The 11,913-nt window shown below is 40.4% G+C and overlaps 1 protein-coding gene and 1 non-coding gene across 2 annotated transcripts; both read left to right on the top strand.

Annotated features, from left to right (window-relative positions):
• Window positions 1-810: 810 nt before the first annotated feature.
• On the top strand, window positions 811-9,956 carry dnaja2a (DnaJ heat shock protein family (Hsp40) member A2a). Its single transcript, XM_010731924.3, has 9 exons — window positions 811-1,039; window positions 2,264-2,323; window positions 3,289-3,518; window positions 3,670-3,750; window positions 3,848-3,981; window positions 4,064-4,260; window positions 6,628-6,772; window positions 7,285-7,412; window positions 8,835-9,956. Exons 1-9 carry the CDS (start codon window positions 962-964, stop codon window positions 9,021-9,023), a joined length of 1,242 nt encoding a protein of 413 aa, XP_010730226.1. The 5' UTR covers window positions 811-961; the 3' UTR covers window positions 9,024-9,956.
• A 977-nt stretch (window positions 9,957-10,933) lies between these two features.
• On the top strand, window positions 10,934-11,007 carry trnat-agu (transfer RNA threonine (anticodon AGU)). Its single transcript has one exon. It is a non-coding gene; the product is annotated as a tRNA-Thr (tRNA).
• Window positions 11,008-11,913: the final 906 nt, after the last annotated feature.

The following is an 11,913-nucleotide window of genomic DNA, read 5'->3' as shown; positions in this document are numbered from 1 at the left end:
AAGTGACCATGATATAAATAATAGTATTATTTCCAGAGTAGTGACCATAATATAAATAGCATTACAAAAATAAGTGATAGATAGACTTTATTTATTTACAGAACAAACAATACATAATAATAAAATATCAAAAATGCAATAGTAAATAAAATATGTTGTACAAAAGTATATACAGCAAATTGGCAGTGTTGATTTAGTAGATAGATAGATGGTCACTTTACACTACAATACTCTTTATATATCATGCCACACTTATCCTCAGTACTTGTCTGTTTTTGAAGGTTACTTTTTCGTTGTTATTGTGTAGTTTAGATACTTCTGTCTGTTTAATTTATGTTGTTTCTTTGTCTGTTTATTGTGGGTTTTTTTGTTTTGTTTTGGCCTCCTCTACTTTTGTTTCTATATCTTGCTGCTGTTACAAGTGAATTTCCCCATGAGTATATCTATCTATCTATCTATCTATCTATCTAATCTATCTATCTATCTATCTATCTATCTATCTATCTATCTATCTATCTATCTATCTATCTATCTATCTATCTGTTATTCACTATCACACATCACTATCTTCAGGATCAGTGAGGTGAGCTTAATTATGTAATAATCACTTTAATAGCTGTCTGTCCGTTTAATTTCTGTCTGTTTATTGTGTTTTTGTTTTTTGTTTTGGCCTCTTCTACTTTTGTTTTTCTATCTTGCTGCTGTTAGAAGTGAATTTCCCCGTGGTGGGATAAATAATCTAATCTAATTTCAACAAACATAAACTGCAGTAGTGTGTGTCGGGGTTAGAGATCAGCCGTCGTTCAGCATACCTGCAGCCTGGAGGCAGCAGCGGGACACACAGAGCTTAAGTTTCCGGAAGCTGAGACACGAGGCGAGCAAAACATTTTCCACCGGCTCTTTTTCTCTTTGTCCATCCAGCTCCTGCTGAAAGCAACATCCCCTCACACACAGCGACACCATGGCGACTGTTGTCGACACAAAACTATACGACATCCTCGGAGTGTCTCCCTCCGCGTCTGAAAACGAGCTGAAGAAGGTAAACGAAAAAAAAACACACACGAGTGATTAAAGAAAGCAGCGTAGATTACATTTAGTTTGTGTTTTATTTTTTAATGTTAAAATCGACACAATCAGGAAATGCGTTGCTAAGCTACGCTAAGCTAAGCTAAGCTAAGCTAAGCGGCCTGGATGTTGATCTGACGACGCGGCTGAAATGTTTGACATTACGCCCTCCGTGCTCTTAGATATAGCCAGTCTAGAAAATATTATTGTCCTACAAAGGGAAGCGTTAACCTAACTAAAAAAAAAGGTGATGTTAATCTAACCCAAAGCCTGTGACGTTACAAGTGATTGACCTCACGTTAGCTTTAGCTCCGGTAAGCCTGTGTCGAAGGTTGTAGAAAGAAGTATCTGAAGCTTGAGACTATCAACTATCGACCTGACAGACGTCACATTTGTTTATTAAATGTTTTATAAATTGGTCACTGAAAGAAGCTGACACGAGTTTTAATGCCGGGTTGAGCTAACCTGCTGTGGTGAACTCATTAGTTTTAACCTGAGTCAGAGGGGTCATGTTTTACTGACATCCTCGCAGCTAGGCCTGCTTGTTTTTTATTTGTTTTTTTTTAAATATATATATATATAATTAGTTAATTAACAGCATGCGTTGTTAACAAGTTAAATCCGCCAACATTAGCTCGCTGACTACACACAGCGTAGCTATTTTAGCCGTGTCGTCGTGAGCTTTCCTGGTTGTTGTGCCTCTAAAATAACTCTCTAACATAATATCAACTCTATTTCCAGACTCTTAGATGCTGTGACTTTATTATTATTTATTTAGATTGATCACATTTATTAATTTAGGAGCGTTACTCTACATCTTTAGCTCGTGTTAGCACGATATGCTAATTAGCTTGCGCACGTTAGCCGGCGATTAAAATTGTCAGACATTTTGGAGCAGCCGTGTCTGGCGATAACCGATGAAAACGCAGATAAAATGAGTAAGAAACTCTGTCAGGCTCTGATATTCAGTCGCTCAGTGAACCATTTAACGTAGGTCACGGGTTATTTTGAGAGTATAAAGCCCGACACAGGTGGTGTTTTGCCGGCTTTTAACATCTGGCTTCGTCAGGGGGAGGCACGTGTGATTGCGTCAACAGTAGCAAAGGTTTTGTCACGTCGTTTGACTCATGTGTGTAAATTCCTGATAATAACTCATGTTTTTTTTTTAACTGTTTGCTCTTTTGTGTGTACTCCACAGGCATACCGGAAACTGGCAAAAGAGTACCACCCCGACAAGAACCCAAATGCTGGAGACAAAGTAAGACCTCTGGATTAAATGTTGGCTGTGGGCGTGTTTGTCTAAATTCAAATGTGGAGCAAGCATGGATTATTTTTAAAATGTGCTGGTCAGGGAGGAATATTTAACCATTTGTACGTATGGAGGAGGTGACTGGACACAAAGCTCTGTCCTCAGCTTTTCTTAAGGTGTTTATCGTTCTATAACTTTGTTTTTAGAGCATCCAGCAACGTTATCACTCGCCCGATAAAGTGTGGTATTTTTCTGAATATTGGTGAAAATGTTATTCCCCAAAAGTGCCATTTCGGGACCAGGCGTCAGCAGGTTATTGTTGGGGGAAATGGCAGCTTGCAACAGATAAAAGTGGAGTCGGTCAAACTGGAGAAAGTTAGATAGGTGATTGTCGTTCCCATGTCGCCGTGTATCAATGGGAATGGGGAAGATGCTTTGGGTTGGTGACTTGAGGAATGTCATGATCCCACCTTACTGCCTGGAGGCAGTATTTCTGATAAGGGAAACACTTACGTTGTGTTGAGTTTTTGGTGAGATGATGTCACTGAGGTCTAGATGTAACCCTGAAGTCTTGAAACATTAATGAAGTAGCTGGTGTAATATGGACGAATCGTACGGGGTAATGTGATTGGATAATGTGGAATTGCGTAAGGATGTTGTAACTTCAGGCATGTGTTACTAACTATTGGAAATTGTGCTACGATAGATCTGATCTGGCAAATGACCAGAGTATCTCTGACAGAAAGTGGGAGCTGGTTTCTGTTCCTATATGAACCTAATATGAAATATTTTTGTTAACTTCATCCTCTTACAGAGGATTATGTAGTACCCCCCCGGTGTCAGTCAGCGAAGTCAGTTGAAACTAGTAAATGGTGTTTTTGTACGCCTTGGGGTTAATTTCATATTTGCTGCGTAGCTGCACTGTTGAAATAGCAGCTTTTTAACATTTTTGTTGCTGTCTCCTCGAAACACAGTTCAAGGAAATCAGTTTTGCCTATGAGGTGCTGACCAACCCTGAAAAGAAGGAACTTTATGATCGCTATGGAGAACAAGGTTTGCGGGAAGGAGGTGGGGGTGGCCCAGGGATGGACGATATCTTCTCCCATATCTTTGGCGGTGGACTCTTTGGATTCATGGGTGGCCAGGGGAGTCGCTCCAGAAACGGAGGTCGGCGGAGAGGAGAGGACATGGTCCACCCACTCAAGTAAGACAAATACCGTGCACTGTAAAAAAAAAAAAAAAAACATATAGGCTGGTTACTGGGTACAGGAATTTCTATTTAGTAAACGTCCTTGATGCTCAGTCCAACTTGTCTGTCGTGTCAAACATGTCTAAACATCACACTTCTTTGACAGGGTGTCACTGGAGGACCTTTACAATGGGAAAACAACTAAACTACAACTTAGCAAGAATGTACTGTGTAGCACTTGCAATGGGTAAGTTGTGTAATCAGCATGATGCTCCACACTGATCCCTGCTTGATGTTTTGTCTCCTGAGTTTCTAACGATAAATCTATCTCTGCGTGTACGCAGGCAGGGAGGCAAGACGGGTGCCGTACAAAAATGTACAACATGTAGGGGGCGTGGCATGCGCATCATGATCAGACAGCTGGCCCCGGGGATGGTCCAACAGATGCAGTCTGTGTGTACCGACTGTAACGGAGAAGGTAAGAGTCATCAAGAGTCTGTTTAATCATTATGTCTTGGCCTGCACAGATCCCTCACCTTGTTTTCTGTAACTCGCTGCAGGTGAAGTTATCAGTGAGAAAGACCGCTGTAAAAAATGTGAGGGCAAAAAAGTCGTGAAGGAAGTGAAGATTCTGGAGGTACACGTGGACAAAGGCATGAAGCACGGCCAGAAAATTACTTTTGGAGGGGAGGCTGACCAGGCACCTGGCGTCGAGCCTGGGGATATAGTCCTTGTCCTGCAGGAAAAAGATAACGAGGTAGGTGTGCCAGTCCCCCCCATACCCTAACCATAACCTTACCTTTCATACTTTAAAATGTCTACAACACTTTGGACTTTCTCACATTTACCTTTTTCATATCATTCATAGCTTTTTACACAATCGCAGTTTAAAGTTTTATGCATTTTTCAGTTGCAGTGTGTGGGGTGGAAAATTCAGAGAAAGAGAATAGAGAAGCTGTGGATTCTCTTTGACTCTTTATTTCAATTTTCCTTCAAATGGAGATATTTGTGTTTGTGCAATCAAACAGCAGTGTACATTTAGCACTGTAAGCGTTTATGTGACAGGAGTGCCAAGAAACTGCGGCATAAACTCAGGAGGGAGGCAGAAACTGACATTTTTAACACGCTCTAACTATCATATTTTTGACACCGCACACACAAACGTAACGCAGCCTCTTCAGCTCGGTCTCCTCCATAACAGTATGTAAATTTAGGCAACAGCACTTATGGTCTTTAGCTTAACGGAGTTTGACAAGTGCGCCTCAGCTAAAATCTCTATGACATGAACTGTCTGTGCCAGGAATCACACACAACAGTTACATCACTGTTGCAACCTTTAATTGCATTCGGGGGACCACGCGCATTATTAAGATTAGCTAATCAGTGAAGTTTGACATGCACACAAAAGTTTTGTTCTACTTTTCAATCCCACTGATGGGATTATACTCCTTAAGAGTCTTCACACAAAGTTAATCCAGCAGTGCCGTTTAGTTTCCAGCAACACATCGCCTGGTGGAGAAACGAATCAGACAGACAGTAGAGAGTTAAATTTAACAGTTTGTTGCAGCAGTCGGGGCCAGCTGGTGGTGCTTCACATGTCTCGACTGTCTGAGTGCTGAGAACCAGATTGTCTTGACGGTGTTGTTCTGTCAGAGCTGTGCATTGTACAGATTTACAACGTGGAGTTACTTGAGTGGATACCTGCCATGGTGAATATCGACTAAACTATAATTACCAAATTCCTGCCATTTAACCTAACGTGTTAAAAGAATTTTATAGCTATCTTTTTACGCTTGTTAAACCAGACACTATATCCATATGTTTATTATTTGGTCTTTTTAACTCTCATACAACATGGCAAACATGGTGTACCAGCAAATTAGAGGCTGGTAATCAGATTTGCAACATTCTACAATTCAAAAGCCATTTCAGCGGTTTGAAACCAGATATTTCAAGATTAGCTGTGCTTTTATTGTTGAACTATTTGTCTGATCTGAGGTCAGGCCACACAAATACATTTTGACTTAAACATCTGTGACATATCGTCTTCATTATATCACGTTTACATGCTGCTCACTGGTTGGAAAGAAACTTAATGGGGCACTCAAACTTACTGACATGTTAAGTGTGTCTGTCTTGCTAATCAGCACAGCGTGCATACTGGAGAGGTGTGCTTATTCATGAGTGGCTAGCCTGTCGTTGATTCTGGAGTACGGTAATGACCTGAGACGTAGCTCTTTGTTAGCAGGGATTAAAGAAAGGGTCTTCAGCACCAAGATCTCCACTTCAATCATAAAATTTGTATGACAAGCTTGAGAGAGTTTCAAGTTCACAGAATTTGATTACTGAGAATAAAGGTTGTTTTTTTAATGGTTCGTCGGCTCTCCGCTGGTGGAGACTGAATCGATACAGCTAAATGTTCCTGTTTGTCTTTATTGGTTTTTTCAGCTGTAAATGCCATTTCACACAAGTCAGCTTGCTTCTGACAATGCAAAGTTTGTCTAAACTGGAGCACCAGGCTGACTGTAGCAATGCCCCTGGCTCTTTTCTCCCAAGAGGTATCCATCATTGATGTCAGACTATGTTAGTGGAAGGTGGAAACAAAATGGGTACATCTGGCTGCAGCAAAACAGATAACATCGACAAGTACTTTGGATGGAAAGTCGGTTGCTTTGTTAACAGGCTGGGTCATTCTGCTATTCTGTGCATTTAGTCACCAAAAATAAGGTGGAAATGTTTGTCTCGCAAATAAAATAAATTCAGACTAACCTACTTGAAGGATGTGTTGTAAACGGTGTTTAGCTTTCTAGTCTTTCGACCATTCAAGATGCTTTTACCCTACACTTCACATTGATTCATCCATATGTTGATGGCAAAGGCTGCCTCACTATTCCCAAATGCTCACCAGAAAGTAACTAATCACGTCGATGGCAAAATCTTCGGGAGCAATTTGGGGCTTTAACCACCGATCTTCAATTAGTAGACAACCTGCTCCACCTCCTGCGCAGCATCCACCCTCCTTCGGCGTTCACTAAAGACAGATGACCCATGATTTTGGTATAAATACCAAGATCATAAAGTTCGTAAAGTTTTTGTAACCATTTTTTCCTCTCTCAATTTTCAGACATTCAGACGAGACGGCAATGACCTGTTCATGAACCACAAGATCGGGCTGGTGGAGGCGCTGTGCGGCTTCCAGTTTATGCTGAAACACTTAGATGGAAGACAGATCGTTGTGAAGTACCCTGCTGGAAAAGTCATTGAACCAGGTTGATACTCTTTATATGATTAGCTTCTGCACTTTTAGCATTATTTCAGCAGACGAATGGACTCTGAAGACATTTATATTGATGAAGGAAAAGCTGCGATGGCACAGATGCAGGACAAAGGAAAGTTACATTAACATGCCCTTAGCACCTGAGCAGGTGTCCAGTCTAACCTAACAGTTTCTGCAGGGACTTGTGTCTCTGCGTCACCACAAAGACATCCTGGGTGGTTAGATTTCACTTGCACATAACAAACAGGCACATTTAGATTTCACTAAGTAGCTCCAGTGGTGATACTGAGACAAGGACACAGCAACTGATAAATGAAGGGACAGTGGGGGTCATCAACATCCTCAGTGAGTCCTGAAAGAATCCCCAACGTTAGCAAACTTGTTCCTTTCACGCCCTTAGGCTTCCTTTGTCCATTTACAGTGCTTCTATACTGGTTACGGTTTGACATGTAATGAGAAGTAAATTGGGAATAAACCTTGTTTATTGTTTCACATCTTTTCCAGGCTCAGTCAGGGTGGTGCGAGGAGAAGGCATGCCACAGTACCGAAACCCTTTTGAGAAGGGAGATCTGTATGTGAAGTTCGATGTCCAGTTCCCCGACAACAACTGGATCAGCCCCGAGAAACTTGTGGTATGTTACGCCTTTTGTAATTAAACATCCTATCATCTTCTGATGAACAGCATCAACAGCTGCTGATTACAATGTTGACTGAGTAATGTAGAGTTGTTCTGATTATGATTAATTTCTGGTACTGCCGAAAATGCTGGCATCGGTATCAGTAACTACTGGAGTCCAGGCACCGATACGATACCACGTAATTTATTAAATTAGTAATCTGTTTACTGGTTAGCTTCGTTAAGCTCTTCTCTGCGCTCTCTGGCGTTGTGCTGCAGCCTGCTGTTTTAGAGGGACGAATTGACGCGAGACTTAGAGTGCTGCTAAAAAATGGCTTGAATTTGCTGTATTTATTCAGTCATGCAGGCATAGTATGTATTTTTTTTAATAACGTACTGGTCTTGGATCAGTATTCGGTATCTGCCCATACCCACAGCACAGGTATCCGTATTGGGAGGGAAAAATGGTATCGGAACATCTCTAGAGTAATGTGTTTTTGTCCTGACGTATGTCATATTAATAATTAAGAACTATAAATTCCAGAGTGACAAAAACAAATTTATGGTCAGTATTTTAGGCACCTCTGTTAGAATTTAGTTAGAAAGAGTACTTATACTGGGACGGCACAGCGTACTCTTAATTTGTCTCACAACAGTTTCATAATGGCCCGAGGTACGTCAGCGCGCCACTGAAATCGGGTAAAACAAGTGCAGAGATGGGTTAGAAAGTTAAAACCGCCTATAGTTTTGTAGCAAACACCTGTGAACGCTTCGTCTTTGCTTGTTCAAACATCTTGGGTGAAAAAACAAGAAATATAGGTCAGGAGAAAGAATCGCTTAAACTAATGTTTGCTGTGCTTCCTGTTCTGTAGCTGTTATTTATTTTGGATTTAAAAGCTGTGTCTTCATGAGTCCAACAAATACAAAATGTCAATAAGTCGATGGACAAAACTGTATTGGTAACTATTTTATTAATGAAATGATTTGTTGGTTTATGAAGAAAACATGAAGACCGTTATTTGCAAATGTCTCTTTTTGGAAAATTATATTTTTAAGAACAAAGATTATGTAACTAAAGACTTTAAATTATTGAAAAGTTATATGACGTCAAAGTATTAACTGAATTGCAATAAAGATGAACAAAAGCGAGGAAACTCCTTAGTGTTTTTATGAGAGCCTCCACAAGTGAGAATCTGCGGCTAAATTTACACCAGTAACTCCATTCAGGGATAAAAGCTATTAGCCCATAAATGGGTTACTTATTGAGCACTTAACATTCACACAGTACCACCTCTCCCTAAAGATGCTGCACTCTGAAAAGAGTTTCTTCTGTAGCCCTTGGACTGGTCCCAAAAGTGTTTGACACTACAGCGTGGCTAGAAAATGTCATGAGGCTCTCTGTTAAAGCTGCATTATGACAGATGTTTCCTATGTGTAGGAACTAGAGGACATGCTGCCCTCACGGTCAGAGCCGCCCATCATCACTGGAGACACAGAGGAGGTCGACCTGCAAGATTACGACGTCAGCCAGAGCTCGTCGTCGGGCGGCCGCAGAGAGGCCTACAACGACAGCTCTGACGACGAGGGTGGCCACCACGGGCCTGGGGTACAGTGTGCCCACCAGTAGTCTCTCTCACATACACAGAGATACGACCCACGTTCTGCTTGGGGAGAAAATGTATGAGTTGCAGAGTAAACAAGGATGTAGGTCAGACTGAAAAGTTCGGTAATTCCTCAGACACAGATCAAATGAACATGTTGGATCTTGGCACCTGGAATTGTTGATTAATGTTATTGACTGGTGTGCTGGGATTATTTTGATCTATGTCTGAGGAACTCGCACTGGGGCAGTCAAAGACTTTCCACTGCACCTGAAACAGATTTAGACACTTTAAGCAGCAACTTCAGGTAGAAATCATATCATGTATTTAAGATGTATCGAGACAAACGGCTGCCCCAGTGAATACTGTGATCTGGTGTTCAAGGTGAACCCCTCACCCTCCCCTCTGAAGTCCACCCCCCTCCTCTCATGGGAACCCCAGATCAATCAAAGAAAGGAATGTTTCTTGTTTGCTGAGTGTGTGACTTGCATTTTGTTTTCATAGTATTTACAATAATTAATTTAAAAAAACTAACCGATGTGCATACAAACACAAAGCAGCTGAGCAATGTGACGTGCAGATCTTTGGACTCCTGTAATTCATCCACTCGGCGCCATTCGTAGGATTTGTTTCTGATTTTTACAGCTTCGTTTTTCTTTGTTAGGTTTTTACTCCTGTTTTTTTTTCCTTTATATTTTAATTCAAAACCGAAAATTGATTATTGTGTATATCATTGAACTGGTTGTTGGTAAGCTTCATCAGCTGCTGTATTCAAAGCTGTGTGATTTTTAAAAAAGAAAAATGACAAGTGAAAAGACAAATGTATAGCCTGTATCTGTGCTGAGACCATGTGCATGTAAAAAAAAGCTTTGGTTCCTGCACTTATCAAACATCACATAAAACAGCACTCTTCCTAAGAAAACGTCTATGAAGTTGTTGAATAAATTGTTGAAATATCATGCACTGTGTGTTTACTCCTTTCTCATTAATAATCACAAAAAATGTAATTAAAAATACTCTTAATGTTTGTACCTAGCAGACAATGCTGACACTTTTGCCACCACCCAAACACTACTCTGGAAAAACACTGACTAATCCACAGATACTGGTCAGCTAACTATTCTCAATAACTGACAGCAGGAAACACCTGACTGAAATGCCTTGATGCTCATTTTAGATCGATCTCCTTCCTCAAAGTTTCCATCATCAGTCAGTGGCCGCATAAAAGTGAATGAGATCACACGCCTTCAATGCAATCTGACGACATGGAAAGATGAACAAACAAAACAATGTTATGGCTTTTGTTGGAAAGGATGATGATCACTACACCCCAGGACAGTTTTAAGTTTCTTCCTTGTCTATACTGTTAGTTTCATTGGAACTACTGTAGGTGTATTTTTCTTTTCTTTTTCTACATTAAATTTAAATAAGTGAACGAGTTAAAACATTTTTCACCTGTCTGAAAGTTTTTGTTTTACCCAACTGACCCTTTTTTAAAATTTAACATCATTCAGTTGGCGGATTAAATCGTGTTACAACAACTTGAATTTAAATAATTTCATTTAATAATAATGGATTTATCAAAATTTAAAAATTGAATTAGATTAAATCATGTCAAATTAAGAAATAAAGACTTCAGATCAAGCTAAAATTATATTTATATTTAAAGAAGGAGAAATTCGCCATGGGCTAGCGATTTGGTATTGTTTTTAAATGCTCCGTCAACCTTTTTGGCTTGCCTGACACCCAGGCCGTATTTTAGTAAGTTATTTTCCGTATAAATGCCCAATTTTTGCATGTTCCCACCATATTACGGACATAGTTACATGGGCAATGTGAGCCTTCAAATGAAATATCGGCGCCGGAGTCACTAAATGAACACAAAAGTGTTGTATATCACTCTTCATAAAGGCCTATTTCCACACAGAGCACCACCGGCGCCGTGGCTTAGTTGGTTAAAGCGCCTGTCTAGTAAACAGGAGATCCTGGGTTCGAATCCCAGCGGTGCCTTTTCCTTCTCCATCGTCTCTAAGTAAATCCTCTTCTCTGCTGACAAAAGACGTCATTTTCTTACACACATGCTGTATGTCCTCTGCGGAAAGGCTTCATGTGAGTATATGTATTTTATATAAATATATATTCTTTATGTCAGGGAGATGTACAGTTCACCTATCTGACCACATGAGGGCGGTAATGAAACAGTCCTGGACTACAATGGAGGGACGAAGGGTGAAGAAAAATCAAGAAGCATATGTACTCCTCATTTTAACGGGCAAACGCTGTTTATGGTGTAATCAACCCTTCAGGACAAAGTCTGTGGTTTCTAATCGACTGTTTGTCACAGTGAATCTGGAGTGAGGAGGATAAGAAGGCTGATAAACAAAGAATGATGTGGACCACTTTGTCCTGTTAGACGCGGAGTGGGCCACAATCAGAGCGGAAGTTAGACGGCTTTGCCTTCAAAATAAGTCCTGCAAAACATGCACAAGACACAAAATGCCTGTAAGTCTTAAAGGTCCAGTGTGTAACATTTACAATCAATTTGTTTGCAGGAATGAAATACAGTATTCATTAGCATGTTTCCATTAGTGTACAATAACCTGAAAATAATTTTGTTGTGTTTTCGTTGTCTTAAAGTGAGAGGGGGTCCTCTTCAATGGAAGTCGCCATTTTTCTACAGTAGCCCTGAGTTGACAAACCAAACACGGCCTTTTGCTTTTTATGTATATTTCACAGTCACAGTTTTTCTTACATGTTCGGAAGGAGAGGGTGAAGCATGGGAGATTATTTAATTAGTAACAGTCTGCATCTTCACTGCTAGGTGCTACTAAATTCTACACACTGGACCTTTAAGAGCACATATTCTATTACAATTTCAGCAACAAGTGTTTTATAACCCAACGATAGGAAGACCAA

This window comes from Larimichthys crocea, chromosome VIII (genome assembly GCF_000972845.2).
Source record: "Larimichthys crocea isolate SSNF chromosome VIII, L_crocea_2.0, whole genome shotgun sequence".
NCBI lineage: Eukaryota > Metazoa > Chordata > Actinopteri > Sciaenidae > Larimichthys > Larimichthys crocea.
Note: the sequence above shows the minus strand (reverse complement) of the source record. Positions and strands in the feature narration are given on the sequence as shown.